The sequence below is a fragment of the Somniosus microcephalus genome, chromosome 10 (assembly GCF_052327205.1).
Source record: "Somniosus microcephalus isolate GS21.2 chromosome 10, FLI_Smic_1.0, whole genome shotgun sequence".
In the NCBI taxonomy this organism is placed as follows: Eukaryota; Metazoa; Chordata; class Chondrichthyes; order Squaliformes; family Somniosidae; genus Somniosus; species Somniosus microcephalus.
In genome coordinates this window covers 209,101,395-209,121,586 of record NC_140996.1, presented here as the reverse complement: position 1 = coordinate 209,121,586, position 20,192 = coordinate 209,101,395, and the positions used below count along the sequence as shown (strand labels likewise).

Sequence of the window (20,192 nt, the reverse complement as noted above, 5' to 3'; positions counted from 1 at the left end):
GAGGCCAGAATTAGAGGACCGCAGAGATCTCGGAGGGCTGAAGGACTGGAAGAGGTTACAGAGATAGGATGGGGCCAGGCCATGGAAGGATTTGAGAACAAGAATGAGAATTTTAAAATCAAGGCGTTGCCAGACCGGGAACCAACATAGGTCAGTGAGCACAGAGCTGATGGATGAACGGGTCTCGGTGCGAGTTAGGATATGGGCAGCAGAGTTTTGGATGAGCTCAAGTTGATGGAGGATGCAAGCTGGGTGGCTGGCCTGGAGAGCATTGGAATTGTGGAGATGGTGCTGCACAAAATGGTTGCAGGAAGGGTCAACCTCCGTGCCACCCCACTGTACCATCAGTATTGCAGCTTTCCTGCAAAGGGATGGAGTCCTGTTTCAGGCCACACTTACTTTAGCTGGATGTGCCAGCCCTATGCTGCATGGTAGTTACAGGTGTCTTTAAAGCAGATGGCACAGCTCTGCATCTGGCTCTCTCTGATGACATTGTCCCTGTAAAGGCAATTTCCAATGGCCAGTGCCAAGTAGGTGTTCCAGGGGCCGGCAGATATGTTTGAAGGCAGCCTGGCAGCGCAGCCAGGCAGGGTATTGATCACTGTGACAAGCCTTGTTTCAGGCGGTACCATTGAAAGCATTATATACAGCTTGAATTATTGGGTTGGGTTTTGCGGATCATTTTTCTGTAAATGCTTTAGATTCTTCTGATTGGCTGCTGTCTGTGTCATTCATGCCAAGCTCTTCCCCTCTTTATATTTTGCCTCCAAAGTGAAGCTACAGATCTTTGTGTTTTAAGTCAAATGACCATTCTAAGGGCACACTGACACTTGCTATTTTTATGTCATGCTCCCTTTCTGTGCTGTGCTGTGATGGAAAAGGCCGGAAGCTTCTGAGGAAGCTGATGTAAGAACCTCAAAACAGTGTAAACCATGAGCTTGCAGACTTTACCTGAAGTAAATTGTTAAATCCGTGAATCTTAAGGTATGGTGTTCTTCAATAAATAGACGGAGACTGCAGATTAACAATCAACAGGTGTTTACTGGATGAGGGTAGTCTAAAAACTAACAGTACAGATCCCTGCTCAGGGCTTATATACAGGTGTGGTCACTGCCGGTACTACAGTATACAGGAGCTGTAAAAGTAGTTCTCTCTTAAAGGTACATACACTACAATTCCTCCCCTTTTAGATTAACAGTACCATAACATTCAATTAACAGTTAACACTTTTAACATGCACATTAACTGAAATAGTCCATTTATAGATTCAGTCTTTGGGGCAGCTTCCTGATTCTTTCTGGATAGCGCCTTTCTTGAGTGTCTTGCTGTTGGTGCGGAGGCGATTCTGGTCCCCTGTCGTCGGTTAGTTCATCAGCTTCCGATGCTACTGTTTCTGGGGTAGATGCTACCGGTATGTCGGGCTCATCACCAGGTACGCGAGACATGGGGTTGACTCGTTCTTGTGACGCTAGGATCTGGTCGACATGGCGTCTCACAATGTTCTCCCTAACATCCACTGTGTACATTAGTGGCCCCTGCCGTGTGCATATCGTTCCTGGTTGCCATTTCTCTGTTCGGTAGTCGCGGGCCAAGACTGGTTGTCCTACATTGAAGCTCCTTGTCAGCTTCTCATTGATGTGCTGGAATTGCTTATTCTCAACATTTCTTCGTACATTTGGTCTGAGCAAATCCAGACGAGATCTCAACCTTTGGTTAAAGAACATCATGGCCGGGGTCTGGTTGGTAACTGCATGTGTCGCATTTCTGTAGGCTAACAGGAAATTGTCCACCTTATGCTGCAGTGGAATGTCGTCATCGCACATGGCCCTTACTGCCTTTTTAAAGGTTTGTATGAACCTCTCAGCCAATCCATCTGTGGCTGGATGATACGGGGCGGATGTGTAATGCCTTACCCCATTCCTTCTCATAAATTTCCGAAACTCTTCGGACACAAACTGTGGTCCATTATCAGAGCAAATCTGTTCTGGCAAGCCGTTCCTGGCAAATATGGTCCGTAGGACTGCAATCGTTTTCTCCGTAGTGGTGGAGGACATTTTGATCACCTCAGGCCATTTCGAGTGTGCATCCACTGCTATTAAGAACATTGAGTCCATGAATGGACCAGCAAAATCAATATGTACCCGTTGCCATGGAGAGGAGGGCCACTCCCATGGGTGTAGAGGGGCATGTGGTGGTGCATTTTGGACCTTCTGGCATCCTGAGCAGCTCTTTGTCAGGTCCTCGATTTGTTGATCGATCCCCGGCCACCACACATAAGCCCTAGCAAGGCTTTTCATTTTCACCCCTCCCAGATGGCCTTCGTGAAGCTCATTGAGCACTCTCTCCCTTAACTTGGGTGGAATTACCACTTGGGATCCACACATCAATGTCCCCTGGCATACTGACAGCTGTTCTCTTCTGGATGAGAATGCTGGCAACAGTGAGTCGCCACGTGTTGGCCATCCCTTCACCGTCAAATCATATACCAGAGACAGTGTCGGATCATTTTGGGTCTCCTTCTCTATATCCGCGTTAGTTACTGGCAAGCGTTCAATTATAGTTGAATAAAATATTTCGACAGGGTCCACTGCTGGTACTTCCTCCGCAGTAGGCAGTGGCAGGCGTGATAGCCCATCAGCGTTTCCATGCTGTTTCGTGCCCTTATACTCTATTTCATATTGGTTCGCCCCTAGAAAAAGGGACCATCTTTGTAGCCGTTGCGCAGTCATTACCGGAACGCCCTTCTTTGGATTAAAGATGGAGACAGGTGGTTGGTGGTCAGTCAGCAAGGTGAACTTCTGCCCGTGCAGATAGTGGTTGAACTTTTTCACTCCCCATACTGGGCTGAGGGCCTCCCTATCAATCTGGGCGTAGTTGCGCTCGGCTCAGGTTAGTGACCGAGACGCAAAGGCTACTGGCCTCTCCAACGCGTCTGGGAATTTGTGCGACAGCACCGCTCCAATACCATAGGGTGATGCATCACACGCCAACTGAATTGGTAGTGCTGGGTTGAAATGAGCCAACACCTCTTTTGATGTGATCAATTCTTTGCACTTCTGGAAAGCTCATTTACATTCGTCATTCCACTTCCATGGTACCCCCGTTTGCAGTAGGGTGTTCAGTGGGTGTAATACTGTAGACAAATTTGGTAAGAACTTATGGTAGTAGTTCACCAGCCCGAGGAACGACCTCAGTTGTGACACATTTTCCGGTGCTGGAGCCTTGACTACTGCCTCAGACTTTTCAGGGGACTTATGTAACCCCTCTTCATCAATAACATGGCCACAATACGAGATCTGCTTCTGGAAAAACTCGCATTTGTGGCGATTAGCTCATAGCCCATATTCATTCAATCGAGTGAGCACCTGCTCCAGGTTGGCGAGGTGATCACTGTCATTTTCGCCCGTGACCAGGATGTCGTCCAAATAACACTGGGTCCCCGGAATCCCTCGCAGGACTTGATCCATTGCCCTTTGCCAAATAGCCAGAGCTGATGCTACCCTGAACACCAGCCGGTTGTATTGGTAGAGACCTTTGTGAGTGTTGATCGTGAGGTATTGTTTCGAGGCTTCTTCTACCTCCATTTGCAGGTACGCCTGGGCCAGATCAATCTTAAGAAGCGTTTTCCTCCAGATAGCGAGGCGAAAATATCTTCAATCCGCGGAAGCGGATATTGTACCGTGTGAAGGACTGGGTTCACTGTCACCTTAAAGTCCCCACAGATGCGAACCTTCTTTGGTTCCCCAGGCGTATTACTCAACGACCTCTTCATTACAGGAATGATGGGTGTAGCCCACTCGCTCCAGTCCACTTTGGACAGTACTCCTGAATGTTCCAACCCTTCCAGCTCTGCTTCGACGGCTGGGCGGATCGCATATGGCCTTAAAAAACTTTGAGCTTGCATTTTCCTCTATTTTGATCATCACTGTTATGCCTTTTAGTGTTCCGAGTTCTTCCTGGAACACTTCTTGTGCGTCAGTTAGCATTTTTGACAGTCAACCAGGTGTGACGTCGTCATCCTTTCTGGACTCTACCGTCAGTGCCTGTATGGAATGCCAATCTAACTGTATCTTCCAGATCCATTCACGTCCTAGTAGTGGTGGTCCTCCATCTGGCAATACATATAGATCCATTTTTGGTGTTTCCTTGCCGTTGTATATCACGTTCACCCTTATTTTTCCTTTGGGGTAGACTTTTTGCCCCGTGTATGTCTTCAAGACAATCTCTGTATCTCTCAAGGGTATATGTGAGAATAGCCGCTTGTAGTCCCTTCGGTTTATGACTGTTAGGGCTGATCCTGTGTCCAATTCCATTTTCACTTGGACTCCGTCTATCTTGAGCGTGACCCAGATAGTTTGGTGATCCTCCATTTTGATTACATTATGTAGTTTCAGACAACCCAGCTCCTTGCTTCCGGAGTCTGTATCACTTTTCTGTTCGTTTGAACTACTCTCCGTCACCTTATGTACCTTTTTGTACTTCTCCTGTGGAGATTTCTTGCTGTTGGTTTTCTTTCCCGACCTGCAGACTCTTGCTATGTGTCCTGCTTTTCCACACTGTCTGCACACTTGGTCCTTGAACCAACAATCCTTCTGGTCGTGTGTTGTTCTGCCGCAGCGATAACACTTCACTGCTCCATATGACATTTCATTGGTGCCATATTCTTGTGGTCTCCGTTGTATCTCTGCAGCGCCCCGTGCGGCTGCTTCGTGTGATACTGCCATGCTGAAAGCCTTGTCCAGCGTAAGATCCTTTTCTGATAGAAGCCGTTTCTGGGTTCCTTCACTTTGAAGCCCACACACAAACTTGTCCCTTAATGTATCTGCTAGTCCCATTCCAGACTGGCAGTGTTTCGATAGCTTGCGCAGTTCCGTTAAATACTCAGCATTACCTTCGTCTTTATGCTGGTTCCTTTTGTGAAACTTAAATCTTTCTGCTATCAGCAGCGGTGTGGGGTTTAAGTGGTCCTGTAGGATTGCCACCGTGCCTTCGAAATCCTTATCCACTGGCTTCTCTGGGGTTAATAGGTTTCGCAGTAAGCCATACGTTTTTGCACCCATGGAATTCAACAAAACCAGTGCTTTCCTGGCATCTGCCACTTCATTTGCCTTGCAGTACACTTCAATGCGTTCCACATATGTCGCCCAATCTTCGACTTCTTTGTCGAACGCTGTGACACTGCCACTCTTCGGCATCCCTGGGTGTGGTTAGACTGGCTAAAATGGCGTCTCCCGCGCTCTCCCTTCTTCTCCGCTGGCTTAAAATGGCGTCTCCCGCACTCCCCTTTCTTCCCGCGCGGACGCTGCTCAGCCCTTGAGCCCTGGCTGCGCTCTGCGCATTTTCCTGTGCACCTCTCTCATTGCCGCTGCTCGGTCCTGAACCCCGGCTGTGCTTTACCCTCTCTCTCTTTTTGTTTTCCGTCGACGCCGCTCGGTCTTCAACTCCCGGCTGCGCCCTGTGCGCTTTACCCTCTCTCTTACCCCGTCGACGCTGCTCGGCCTTTTCTGTGCCGTCGGTCGGCTCCAGCTGCCGCTGTCCGGGAAGGGTCTGCGCCATACCTGTTGCCAGCCTGTTGCTGGATCGTCGTGGCTGGAGAACCAAGTCCAGCTCTCAACAGCCTCCCCTGCGATGCTCACTCTCTGCCGGATGACTGGGCGGTTGCTCGTGGTCGACGCCCGTGCTTCTGGCCTCGACTTTCTTCCACTGTCCTCCAGGAGCGAATCCCTGGGAGGAATGCAGAGTTGCAGGTAGGTTCGAATCGACCTCATCGCCACTGTTAAATCCGTGAATCTTAAGGTATGGTGTTCTTCAATAAATAGACGGAGACTGCAGATTAACAATCAACAGGTGTTTACTGGATGAGGGTAGTCTAAAAACTAACAGTACAGATCCCTGCTCAGGGCTTATATACAGGTGTGGTCACTGCCGGTACTACAGTATACAGGAGCTGTAAAAGTAGTTCTCTCTTACAGGTACATACACTACATAAATGATGTTTGTTTAGCATAAATTCTAGAACATTTTATGCTTGACAACAAGATGAATGTATTCATAAGAGTTCCACTCACTCACTGCCCCACCTTGCAAGTGAGAAAATGATGAACAGAAAAAAGATAGAAAACCTTTTTTGGTGGGGGGGTGGGAGAGTGGCGGGGAGGGGGGTGGGGAATGGTGGGGCTTCAAAGTCAAATATATATTTTATACAAAAGCATGAATGCAGCATATAACATGAACATTTTGTGAGGTAAATTTTGACGAGCAAAACAATGGCCCCAAAATTCTGATCAAACCCAAGGCAGAAACAGTGTCAACAATCGTTTATTTTGTTCAGCTTACCAGATATTACTTACCGGTGGACCGCAATAGTCCACCGAGGAGCAATATTTCCTCATTTAAACTGTATACCGCAATTCGACCAAAGCTCGAAGACAAGAGCTCTACCTTCCATAGCTCATAGACAGCTGCTGGTAAACTTAAAATAATCCTGACAGATTCTGACAGATAATTCTGACAGATTTAATGGATTCAATATTTCTGCCATTTAATTAGTTTGATTGGCTTGTCCATCATGATATTTTGAAGGGGTTTGAACAGGTTTGCTCCGATGGATTCAAGATCATTATGCAAGTTGGCACGGAGCAGAGACATTCCGTTCATCGGTGGCATTCGGCTGGATGTTTATTCTGAGTGGAGCATCTCGAAGTTCTTGGGCCTTTGCCCTGTTGTAAATCATTCTTCAGCCTCTCTGTCTTTTTATAATCTACAAGCTTTTAAAACTCAAACTCGACGTTACCGAACCATCGCTTCTTGATTTATTTTTATCTTTTCTCTTACTATGTTCAACTGCAGTGCTGGACCTTGGACCCATTGATAGGTTTCTCAATAATGCAATCAGAATGCATAACCCACTGACTAAATCAATACAACACCAAAATTAGTCAAGGGAAAATTTGTCTACACAAAGTAAAATTACATTAGTCTTTCCCCTGTGTTTCATGGTGCACGCCCACGTAAAGAAGAAAATGAAAATTGAATAAAATATGGAGATTGCTTTACCCTTCCATAATATCCTTGCCTTCGCAACTGTTTCTTCAGAGGGAAATGTCCAAGAAGTACAACAGTAAATGGAAAGCAAGGCTTAACGGATGTTCTCAAACAGGTTTTCCTCAGAGTGCAATTCGTAGTTGAGTCATCTCTGGCGATGAGAGGTGGCAGTCGAGGGGGGGGTGAGCTTTGGTGGGAAGGGCCCATTCTTGTTCTGGTCAAACCACACCTCCTAGACAATGAGTCATTGAGAAGCGTTGATGGTATCCACGGAGGGTGCAGGGAGATAGAAGCACGGGTTCATGGAGCTACCTTTAAGGGGGAGCAAGAAAGTAAAAATTGAAAGCACAATAAATAAAAAGAAATTGTGCTGCTCACCGGCACTGAGATGATACTAATCTTGTATATTATTTCCCACCATTAATGTGCTTCTTCTTCTTAGGCAGTCCCTCGGGAACCGAGGATGACTTGCTTCCACACTAAAAATGAGTTCTCGGGTGACTGATGAGTCCAATGCGGGACCTACAGTCTCTGTCACAGGTGGGGCAGACGGTGGTTGAAGGGGTGGGTGGGTGGGGTGCTTGGGTTGACTTGTGCTGCCTGCGCTCGGCAGGTGGGGAAATGGCAGTAAATCAACCCAAATGTCCTCTTAATGCCACCATCACAATAAGCATGTCACGTGTTAGGAAGCTGTATTAAGCAAACAGGAAGGGAAATGAAAAGTCCATGGGGGTGATTTTGAGGCTTCGTGCCCAAGGGAAACAGGACAGCAGCACCCCAAACCAACCTACCATCTTCCAGCCTTGAAGCCGGCCGGGCTGCCTGATAATGGGCTTCCCCCGGGGGGCTTGTTCCCCACCCACTGGCCCTATGCTAACGAGGCCTGGCCCGAGCAGCACGTGGGATGAAAATCTGCTCCCATGAGCGGAACTTTGATATTCGATGGGGCGGGGGGGCTGCGTGGGAATAAAAGAGGCCGCAGCAGATCAGACACCCATTACACATGCCACCTGATTTTCTTATCCTTTGAAGCTGCAAGTTCTGCCCATACTATCCTAAACAAGGAGATCAGAAGACGCCCGCAATGGCTTTTAGGAGACATGTGAGAGCAGCATAGCTTGGCTCACCTTCTGATTTTCCTTCTTCCGTGCGGAGACAACCCTAGCTGAGGTCGAGAACTCACCATATTATGTTGAGAACTCGCCATGGGTACAAACTTACCCGGTACCTTTTTGCCATGCAGTGCATTAGTACACCAACATACTGCAACATGCCTGTCATAGATTGCGTCTCTATTCAAGTAGAAGTGGCTCTCTAATAGCCTCGGCTGTCAGTGCTGTGGAATCTGCCTATTTGTGTTGCAGAGAGCATTCTACAGCAACAGTAGCAGCAACAGACAAACAACTGCACACGGGTTTGCTTGCAAATAAATGACTTTAGTATCTGGCGGCTGGACTTCTACAATGGCTACGGAAGCCCCATACAAACTAGTAATTGTGAAGAACTGGGGGCCAGAACCAACACTCACATTGTAGCCTTGAGAGGTGCCAGGGAAACCACTTCTTCAAGATGGAATGAAAGCCGCCTTATTTATCTTACAGCTCCACAGTTAAAGTCAGGACTGCCATTGGCAACAGCGCTGCAGTGTTAAAAAGCCCTCAGTTTAGTGTTTCAGGAACAGTTTGTTCACTGTCTTTGGGATGCAACTTCTCACCATAGCAACCATAGGAACCATAGCAACACCCTCCCACCCACAGAAATCACAGCAGAAATCTAGAATGCCTGACCTGTACTTGTTTTCTTTTTTTTTAAATGAAAACGAATGCTATCTGGAAAGTAGTTTAATTGATTGTTCCCTTCCTTCCCAATCTGCCGTGTTGTGTTTGAGTGGCCGATGGACAAGTAGCACAGAACTAATAAAAAAAATATGACTTTAAAGGCCTTTCACCATTCACTCTGCAGGCCCAGATCAGACATGGCCAACACCGTAGTACTCCTGAGGGTTTAATTCACTCTACGACCTATTTTTAGCTCACTGGTTTGCAATAACTTCCTGCCTCAAGTATTTTAACGCAGCCCTGGACCCATCTATATATATAAAGCGGCTCTTCTGTCTGTCCCGATGTCTGTCTGTCCGTTCTCTATACGTTTGAAAGTTACAGAGCGTACCGACGCGCGCGTCGCCTCAAAAGAAAGCTTACGATTCCGGACCGGTCATAGGCGTATTTACGTTTCGGCCGGACAAAAATCCCGCCCGCGGTATCCCAAAAACGTTCAGCGTTCCGCTCATTAGCATCTCATTAGCGACCGTGTGACGTCGAGGTCCACCAATCGGACGGCGGGTTCCTTCCTACAGTTGAGTGTCGAGTGACTCGACGATTGACCAATCCTACGCTTCGGTGACCTGACCGGTCGACCAATCGGTGCGTGTGTGGGCGGGCCTTATCCTTCTGAACCGAGGTGAGTGGCCGCCATCTTGATTTTTCACAATTTTTCCCCCCACACTTTCTGTGTGTTAGGGAACTAAGGTAAATATTTTAATGATGTGTTAGGGAATTAAATAACAATTTAATAGCGGGGGGAGAGCCTCGGGAAATCACGGGGGGGGGGAGAGCCTCGGGAAATCGCGGGGGGGGAGAGCCTCGGGAAATCGCGGGGGGGGGGGGAGAGCCTCCGGAAATCGCGGGGGGGGGAGAGCCTCGGGAAATCGCGGGGGGGGGGGAGAGCCTCGGGAAATCGCGGGGGGGGGGAGAGCCTCGGGAAATCGCGGGGGGGAGAGCCTCGGGAAATCGCGGGGGGGGGGGAGAGCCTCGGGAAATCGGGGGGGGGAGAGCCTCGGGAAATCGCGGGGGGCCCGCGCATGCGCCGCCCGCACTGACCGCGCATGCGCCGCCCGCGAGAGCCCGCTCCCGGCGCCGGCCGCCGCTCAGCATTCCCGCTATCGGAACGGCACCGGACCTCAGGCGCTAAGCAGGGGGAGGGGCCGGAGAGAGGGACAGAGGGGAGTGGGGGAGGGGTGGGGGTGGGCGAGGGAGACAGAGGAGGGGAGGGGAGGGAGAGGAGGGGAGGGGAGGGAGGGAGGGATAGGACAGGGAGAGGACATGACAGGGAGAGGGGGGACACACAGGGGCAGGGAGACCAAGCGCCCCAAAATTGCCCTCGCAACGCGGGGCTCCCCAGCTAGTTTAAAATAAATGGGCTGACTACATAGAATACCATAAGCAGGAAGCTAACTCCAATGCACTCTAACTACTGAGCAGAGTGAATTAAACCCACAGGAGTCTGCGGGCTCAATAAGCCACCATGTTGGACATCTCACACCACCACACTTGCCTCATGCCTTCTTGCACAACATAAACACCGCTTCAATTAATTTCAGGAAAAAATAATCAATTTTATATCACAACATAGATTGATGTTAAAATTGTGTTAACAGCAGCTACTTATTTTAAGATGGTTTATTGATTATAATAAAAAAAATATCTGTGCAGGGATCCAGTGTCCATTGATTGGAGTTTGCCTATGTCTGCATCATACACAGTGAAAAATAAAGGCCGAGCAATTCACTTCAAACGCTTTGAGCCGATGGGCAACTTGATTGTAAAGCTTTTTATCAGATACTTAATGGCCATGGTTTTCCTTTTCGGTGCTTGCCGACGCACCGGTTTTACACCAATAGACTACGACCGACGGGTGTAGCAATCACAAGCTGGCAAGCACCGAACTGGAAAACAACATATTTTCCCACAAGTCATTAACTATAGCGTACCTTTAGTGTCAGCTGTGGCTCAGTGGGCAGCACTCTCGCCTCTGAGTCAGACGGTTGTGGGTTCAAGTCCCACTTCAGGGACTTGAGCACAAAAATCTAGGCTGACGCTCCAGTGCAGTGCTGAGGGAGTGCGGCACTGTCGGAGGTGCCGTCTTTCAGATGCGACGTTAAACCGAGGCCCTGTCTGCTCTCTCAAGTGGGTGTAAAAAATCCCATGAAATGGCACTATTCCAAAGAAGAGCAGGGGGTGTTCTCCCAGGTGTCGCTGGCCAATATTTATCCCTCAATCAACATAACAAAAAAAAAATTATGTGGTCATTATCGCATGGAAGCTTGCAGTGTGCAAATTGGCTGCTGCATTTCCTACATTACAACAGTGAGTACACTTCAAAAAACAAGTATTTCATTGGCTGTAAAGCGTTTTAAGATGTCTGGTGGTCGTGAAAGGTGCTGTAGAAATGTAAGTCTTTTTCTTTGTTGTATCTTTTCTCAGCCAAAGCATTTAAATCTTTATTAACTTCTAATATTTTTATTATAAATTTACAGTAACAAGGCGCAGTGGGTTAGCATTCACCTATCCCACGCTAAGTACTGCTCACCCATCTATGTCCCCTAATGCATTGCAAAAACCTCTTCCACAGTTGCAAAGCCTCCATGGTCCTACCTCTGCAACCTCGTCTAGCCCTCTACCCAGGTTTTCACCCTCTGCACTTCTGTCTCTGACCTATTGCCCGATCCACCTCTCTCAGCTCCACCATCAGTCTTTCGCCATTGTGGCCCTGCAGTTGGGAATTCTCTTCCCAAACCTCTCAGCCTACCTATGTCTCTTCCCAACTTCAAATGACTCCTCAATCTAATTGGACTTTTGGTCACTTCCCAAGTTCTGCTCCTAGCTCTCCTGGCTGTTATCTAGGATAGGAACAGGAGTAGGCCATTCAGCACCTCGAGCCTGTTCCACCATTCAATTAGGTCGTGGCTGATCTGTATCTTAACTCCATCCACCCGCCTAAGTTCCTTAACCCTTAATACCCTTGCATAATTATCAATCTCAGTTTTCATATTTTAAATTGACTTAGTCTCAACAGCTGTTTGGGGAGAGTTCCAGATTTCCACTACCCTTTCTGTGAAGAAGTGCATCCTGACATTACCCCTGAACAGCCTGGCTCTAATTTGAAGATTATGCCCTCTTGTTCTCTACTCCCCCACCAGAGGAAATAGTTTCTCTCTCTCTACCCTATCGAATCCATTAATCATCTTAAACACCTCACGTAGATCACCCCTTAATCTCCTATACTCAAGCGAATACAAGCCTAGTCTATGCAACCTGCCCTCATAATTGAACACTTTTAACCCATGTATCTGTTCCTCTGCCCCCTGACGTAATAAAACTCACTACACACTTGGTTTGAGTATAAAGCAAGGCTTTAATCAACTTGTTTCAGAACATGGAGGTCTAGTTGTACTTCACTAGTTCCTTGTCTTACAAAATGTCCCTGGTAAGCTGGGCCCACGCCCGAGTATTTATACTCCTTGGATGGCGCCCAGCTGGCCGTCCAGCGTTATTTCATGAGTAGTTTCTTGATAAATGATGAGATTTATATCACCCCCCCACCCCACCCCAACCCACCAAATTGTAATGCTTTGTGCCATTAAAAGCACTTCGTAAGTGCAAGGTGGTTGTTAGTTCCTTAATTATTAATGATAAATTTGTACATGATGTTAGAAAATGTTTTCTTCAGTTTGATGGGTTCATCTGTCTTTTCCCAGCTCCCACCACGTTGTAGAATTGCTCAGCATTGCATGTAGGCAAAGTCAGCGATAAATCAAAAACTTGTGGACAGGTATATGGACTTGGACTTTCCCACTGACTGGTAATGTTAAAGGGATATTGTTAAGAATGGAATAAAAGAGGTAAATGTTGTACAAATTTGAACAGGGAGAAGAGCCCCCAAAAAAGTGTATTATTTTTCATCATAGAATCATAGAAGTTTACGGCACAGAAGGAGGCCATTCGGCACATCGTGTCTGTGCTAGTCGAAAAGAGAGCTATCCAGCCTAATCCCACTTTCCAGCTCTTGGTCCGTAGCCTTGTAGGTTACGACACTTCAGGTGCATATCCAAGTACTTTTTAAATGTGATGAGCGTTTCTGCCTCTACCACCCTTTCAGGCAGCGAGTTCCAGACCCCCACCACCCTCTGGGTAAAAACAGTTCTCCTCAACTCCCCTCTAATCCTTCTACCAATCACTTTAAATCTATGCCCTCTGCTAGGGGAATAGATCATTCCTATCCACGCAATCTAGGCCCCTCATAATTTTATATACCTCAATTAAATCTCCCCTCAGCCTCTTCTGTTCCAAAGAAAACAGCCCCAGCCTATTCAATCTTTCCTCATAGCTAAAATTCTCTAGTCCTGGCAACATCCTTGTAAATCTCCTCTGTACTCTCTCTAGTGCAATCACATCTTTACTGTAATGTGGTGATCAGAACTATATGTAGTGCTCTAGCTGTGGCCGAACTAGTGTTTTATACAGTTCTAACATTAACTCCCTGCTCTTATATTCTATGCCTCGGCTAATAAAGGCAAGTATCCCGTATGCCTTCTTAACCACCTTATCTACCTGTCCTGCTACCTTTGGGGATCTGTGGACATGCACTCCAAGGTCCCTCTGATCCTCTACACTTCTCAGTGTCCTACCATTTATTGCGTATTCCCTCGCCTTGTTAGCCCTCCCCAAATGCATTACCTCACACTTCTCCGGATTGAATTCCATTTGCCACTCTTCTGCCCACCTGACCAGTCCATTGATATCTTCCTGCAGTCTACAGCTTTCTTCCTTACTATCAACAACATGGCCAATTTTTGTATCATCTGCAAACTTCTTAATCGTGCCCCCTACGTTGAAGTCTAAATCAATGATATATACCACAAAAAGCAAGGGACCTAGTACTGAGCCCTGCAGAACCCCACTGGAAACAGCCTTCCAGTCACAAAAGCACCCGTCGGCCATTAACCTTTGCTTCCTGCCACTGAGTCAATTTTGGATCCAACTTGCCACTTTCCCTTGGATCCCATGGGCTTTTACTTTTCTGACCAATCTGCCATGTGAGACCTTGTCAGAAGCCTTGCTGAAATCCATGTAGACTACATCAAACGAATTACGCTCATCAACCCTCCTTGTTCCCTCATCAAAAAATTCAATCAGGTTAGTCAGACACAACCTCCCCTTAACAAAATCATGAAGGTTCATCCATTCTGGCAAATTTCTAATAAGGAATTACAGCTATATTGAGAAATCAAAGGCACTTTATTTAAAAAATAATCAGAATATTGTTTATATAACATAGGACAGCCTCATATACTTTCGCTGGAACTGTGCCTCTTGAAACTACCTCGGCAAGTGCAGGCTGTCTGTGGGCATATTTCTTATATTAAATGGCACTTTCCTCATTTGTTTTCCCAGGTGCGTACCCAAGGCTGTCACTGAGCTTCAAGTTAAAGAGAAATATCGGCTACTTCATTCTTCAAACGTACATGCCGTCCATACTGATTACAATTCTTTCCTGGGTGTCATTTTGGATCAATTATGATGCTTCGGCTGCAAGAGTTGCGCTGGGTAAGGGCTATCTAGAGAAAAAAAATATTATATTTTTAATAAATACCGCAGGCAGGTACAATGAAATATATTTGATGACACTTTAGCACGTGATTTGCAACATAATAAATAATAGGAGGCTGTGAATGGGCCTATCACATTACTGTTAAGCTGATAACATTTAAATGTGGAATGATCGCTGTGCAGACTATTTAAAGCTGCACCATCCTTCTCCTTATATTGATAAATTGCTGTATATTTGTCTTGTAATTATTATTAAGGGGTAGTTCTGTCAAATTTCACTTGTTACGGAGGTTTTCAAAGAAGAAAAAGCTCAGAATGTTGACACTGGGCAGGAGGAGTCTTGAGGGCGGCTCTGAAGAATATAGATAATCTGAATCCGAATCAAAAACCACAAACTCTGTAACCAGGGGGCACGGTCTCGAACTCAGAAAACCAGATTAGATAGATATTATGTCCGTGTATGATTGAGACACGGACAGCAGGAGTTGAACAAAACAAGTCTTCACTGAATGAAGTCAATAGTGAAACTGAAACTACAGAGGCTTACTAGCGCCTTTTATACAGGGGTGGTCACTGCCGGTACTGCAGTCTGAGACCAGTTATTCTCTTAAAGGTACATACACAACAATTCCTCCCCTTTCAGATAAACAGTACATAACATTCATTTAACAACTAAATGATAACTAATTACAATCACAATTACGGTTGCTAGATACATTGGTTGAGTTTAAGCAATTATAAGTTCAGTCTTTGAGGAGGCTTCCTGATTCTGTCTGGATAACGCCTCTTTGGGGTATCAGGTTCTTCTGGCAAGGTTGAGTCGGGATCAATGTCGTTGTTTGGTTCATCTGCTTCCAATATCACCGATTCTGCGGTAGCTGCAATTGGTACGTCGATTTCATTGCCAGGTGTATCAGATCATGGTGTGGAGTTGACGTTTTCCAGTGACTCTAGAATCTGGTCAGCATGGCATCTTACAATGCTCTCTCCAACGTCCACGGTATACATGAGAGGTCCTTGCCGTGTACAAATCGTTCCTGGCTGCCATTTCTCAGTGCGGTAGTCCTGGGCCAAAACTGGTTGACCTATCTTAAAACTCCTGGTCGGCCTTTCATTCATATTCTGAAACTGCCTGTTCTCCACATCTCTTCGGACGTTTGGCTTAACCAAATCCAAGCGGCATCGTAGTCTTCGATTGAAGAACATCATGGCTGGAGTTTGGTTGGTAACCGCATGTGTCGCATTCCGGTAGGCAAACAAGAAGTTGTCCACCTTGTGTTGGAGGGGTATATCTTCATTACACATTGCCTTGATAGCCTTCTTAAATGTTTGGACAAACCTCTCGGCCAATCCATTAGTGGCTGGATGATATGGGGCAGATGTGTAATGCTTAACACCATTGTTCTTTAAGAACCTCCGGAACTCTTCAGACACAAACTGTGGTCCATTGTCAGAGCAAATCTGTTCAGGCAGCCCATTCCTGGCGAATATGGTTCGTAAAACTGTGATAGTTTTTTCTGTGGTGGTTGAGGACATTTTTATTACCTCTGGCCACTTTGAATGTGCATCCACCGCAATTAAAAACATCGAGTCCATGAAGGGACCAGCAAAATCAATGTGCACCCTTTGCCATGGAGATGAGGGCCACTCCCGTGGATGCAGAGGAGCTTGTGGTGGGGCGTTTTGGACCTTCTGGCATCCTGCACAGCTCTTGGTCATCTCTTCGATTTCTCTATCGATTCCCGGCCACCACACAAACGCTCTGGCTAAGTTCTTCATTTTTACCCCACCCAGATGACCCTCATGAAGCTCATTGAGCACTCTATCCGTCAACTTAGGTGGAATTACTACTCTGGATCCACACATCAAGGTTCCTCTGCACACTGACAGCTGTTCTCTTCTCGGCAAGAATGCTGGCAGCAGTGGTTCACCATGTGCTGGCCATCCCTTCACCGTTAAATCATAGACCCGGGATAGTGTCGGGTCATTTCGTGTTTCCTTTTCTATGTTTGCATTCGTCACCGGGAGACATTCGACTATGGTCGAGTGGAATATCTCCATTGGATCCACTGCAAGGTCTTCTTCCACCATCGGCAATGGTAGGCGCGACAATCCATCAGCATTCCCATGCTGTTTAGTTCCTTTGTACTCGATGTCATATTGGTGCGCCCCTAGGAAAAGGGACCACCTCTGCAGCCGTTGCGCTGTCATTATCGGTACGCCCTTCTGAGGGTTGAAAATGGAGACAAGAGGTTGATGATCAGTTAATAGAGTAAATTTTTGACCGTGCAGGTAGTGATTGAACTTCTTCACCCCCCACACTAGGCTGAGGGCCTCTCTGTCAATCTGGGCGTAGTTACGCTCGGCAGAAGTTAACAAGCGTGACGCAAAAGCTATCGGCCTCTCTAAACCATCAAGGAATTTATGTGACAGTACCGCCCCAATGCCGTAGGGAGACGCATCACACGCCAGTCTCATCGGCAGTGCTGGGTTGTAGTGAGCCAATACTTCTCTTGAAGTGATTAAGTCCTTACTCTTCTGAAAGGCCCGCTTACAGTCATTGCTCCATTTCCATGCTACTCCCGTTCGTAGTCGGGCATTCAGTGGGTGCAGAATTGTGGACAAATTCGGTAAAAACTTATGGTAGTAATTCACCAATCCGAGGAATTACCTCAGTTGCGACACATTTTCAGGCGCTGGGGCCTTAACAACCGCTTCAATTTTGTCAGGGGACTTATGTAACCCCTCTTCATCAATCACGTGGCCACAATACGATATCTGTTTCTTAAAAAACTCGCACTTGGGGCGGTTGGCTTGTAGCCCATGTTCCCATAGTCTAGTGATCACCTGTTCTAGGTTGTTACGGTGTTCACTGTCATCTTCATCTGTCACAAGGATGTTGTCCAAGTAACACTGAGTCCCCGGAATCCCTTGCAGGACTTGTTCCATCGCTCTTTGACATATCGCCGGAGCCGATGCTACTCCGAATACCAATCGATGATACTGGTAAAGACCTTTGTGAGTGTTTATCGTGAGATACTTCCTAGAGGATTCTTCAACCTCCATCTGCAAATATGCTTGTGCTAGGTCAATTTTCGTAAAATGCTTCCCTCCAGATTGTGAGGCGAAGATGTCTTCTATCCTTGGAAGAGGATATTGTACTGTGTGAAGGACTGGGTTCACCGTCACCTTGAAGTCCCCACAGATGCGAACCTTCCTTGGCTCCTCAGACTTATTGCTTAACATTTTCTTCATGACAGGAACGATGGGGGTCGCCCATTTGCTCCAGTCGACCTTAGACAACACGCCTGCCTTCTCCAGATTCTCCAGCTCTGCCTCGACGGCTGGGCGAATTGCATACGGTACCGGTCTTGCTTTGAAAAACTTGGGAATTGCATTCTCTTCTATTTTTATCGAGGCGGTTATGCCTTTAAGAGTGCCCAGTTCTTGTTGAAATACCTCTTGGGTGTTAACTAAGATTGTTGACAATCGTCCCGGAGTGACGTCTTCATCTTTTTTACCATCCACCGTCATTGCATGAATGGAGTGCCAATCTAAGCTTATCTTCCTGATCCATTCACATCCCAATAACGGTGGTCCACCATTTGGCAGTATGTAGAGATACAATTTCCGTATTTTCTTGCCGTTGTATTCGACAGGCACCCTTATTTTTCCTGTGGGGTATACTTTTTGCCCCGTATACGTCGTGAAGACGATGGATGTCTCAAGGGTATGTGTGAGAATAGCCGCTCGTAGTCTCGTCGATTCATGGCGGTTAGCGCTGATCCTGTATCCAATTCCATTTTAACTTGGGACCCTGCTATCGTGAGGGTGACCCAAATGGTTCGGTGATCCTCTTTTGCGATTACATTATAAAGTTTGAGACAGCTTAGTCTCTTGTTCCCGGATTCACTATCGCTCATCTGGTCTTCGGAACTACTGTCTGTCATCTTTTGTACTTTCTTGTACGGTTCCTTAGTAGCCTTTTTGTTGTCGCTGGTCTTCTTCCCAGACCTGCAAACTCGTGCAATGTGTCCCATCTTTCCGCATTGCCTGCATATTTTGTCCTTGGACCAGCAGTCCTTCTGGTCATGGTTAGTTCTGCCGCAGCAATAACATTTTGCAAATCCCCGTGTCATTGTGTGGGTGCTGTATTCCTGTGGTTTTTGTTGTATTTCCGCAGCTCCCCTGGCTGCTGCTTCGTACGCTACTGCCATGCTGAAAGCCTTATCTAGCGTCAGCTCTTTCTCTGAGAGTAACTTCTTCTGTGTTCCTTCACTCAGGAGTCCACAGACAAATTTGTCCCGTAAGGTATCTGCCAGTCCTGCTCCGAACTGGCAGTGCTTTGATAGCTTGCGTAGTTCCGTAAGGTACTCAGCATTGCTCTCATCTTTATGCTGAGTTCTCCTGTGGAATTTAAATCTTTCTGCTATCAGCAGCGGTGCAGGGTTTAGGTGTTCCTGTAGGACAGCAACAATTTCGTTAAAACTCTTCGCCTTCGGTTTGGCTGGAGTAATCAGGTCCCGCAATAGGCCGTACGTTCTTGCGCCCATTAAGTTTAGCAATACCGATGCCTTTTTCTCATCGGCTATTTCGTTTGCCTCGCAATATAACTCGACTCTTTCCACATACGTGGTCCAGTCCTCTATTGTATTATCAAAGGCAGTGATACAGCCAGTCTTCGGCATCTTGAAAATCTAAAATGGCGCCTCCCGCGCTTTGCCTTCTTCCCCGATTTAACAAAATGGCGCCTCCCGCGCTTTGCCTTCTTCCCCGCTGATTAAGATGGTGCCTCCCGCGCTTTGCCTTCTTCCCCGCTGTTGCTAGCGCTGCTTTCCGCGGTTCCCGTTGCAACCTGCAGCTCCTCGTGGTTTCCTGCGCGTTTAATATTTCTTTTTTTTATTATTTTCCCGTCGTGGAACAACCCTGTGGGACTCTTGCCTCCCTCTTCTCGGGTCTGTACGCAGCCCGGCTTCGTAGCACCGGCCGCGCCCTGTGTGCTCCACCCTCTCTCTCTCCTCTTCCCGACAACGCTGCTCGGCCCCGTTGCAAGCCACCCGCTTGAGTTCACGACCGCCGCAGCCCAGGAAGGATCAGTGTACTACCTGCCACCAGCCCGATTAGCTGAAGCACTGTCGACAGGAACCAGGCCCCGCTTTCGACAGCTTCTCCAGCAATCTTCAACTCCGCTGATTCAGGGGCGGATGCCCACGGTCGACGCCCATTTCTACTGCTTCTTCTTCTGGCCTCGACCTCTGCTCACTTCGCTTCAAGAATGGATCCCAGGAGGTGGTGCAGACTGTAGGTAAGTTCGTATCTGCTCGTCGCCAGTATTATGTCCATGTATGATTGAGACACGGACAGCAGGAGTTGAACAAAACAAGTCTTTACTGAATGAAGTCAATCGGGAAACTGAAACTACAGAGGCTTACTAGCGCCTTTTATACAGGGGTGGTCACTGCCGGTACTGCAGTCTGAGACCAGTTATTCTCTTAAAGGTACATACATAACAATAGACATCAGAACTAAATTTCTGAAGCTGTGCGGAGCAATGGTTTGAGGAAGGTGAATGGACAATTTACATGTATTATTTCACACAGAGGGTGATGATATGTGGAACAAGCAGCAAGGGGAGATGGCAGAAGAGGGAACTGCATAGTTTTGTTTGGTCAAATGAAAGCATTGGCGTGTTTTTTTGAAATTTGGGACGAGCTAATTGGCTCATGATGCTCTTTTCCCTTCCTCTACATTTGTATTATA

General features: G+C 47.1%; 2 protein-coding genes across 6 annotated transcripts in view; one reads left to right on the top strand and one right to left on the bottom strand.

Moving 5' to 3' along the window:
* Positions 1 to 20,192, top strand: part of gabrb3 (gamma-aminobutyric acid type A receptor subunit beta3) — a 589,510-nt gene that overhangs the window by 514,323 nt on the left and 54,995 nt on the right. For both annotated transcript variants that reach the window (XM_085999547.1, XM_085999546.1), the window contains one exon: positions 14,277 to 14,429. In XM_085999547.1, coding sequence (XP_085855673.1) covers positions 14,277 to 14,429 — 153 coding nt within the window. The remainder of the gene's footprint in view (positions 1 to 14,276; positions 14,430 to 20,192) is intronic.
* Positions 766 to 20,192, bottom strand: part of LOC147112048 (uncharacterized) — a 37,547-nt gene continuing 18,120 nt past the window's right edge. For 2 of the 4 annotated variants that reach the window (XR_015079802.1, XR_015079804.1), the window contains exon 2: positions 14,102 to 14,440. Coding sequence is in view for 1 of the 4 variants with exons in the window: in XM_085999550.1 (XP_085855676.1) it covers positions 3,996 to 5,195 (1,200 nt within the window). In the remaining 3 variants the exon portion in view is untranslated. Of the gene's footprint in view, positions 7,357 to 14,101; positions 14,441 to 20,192 lie in introns of those variants that run through there. The other 2 variants (XM_085999550.1, XR_015079803.1) reach the window with 2 other exon arrangements.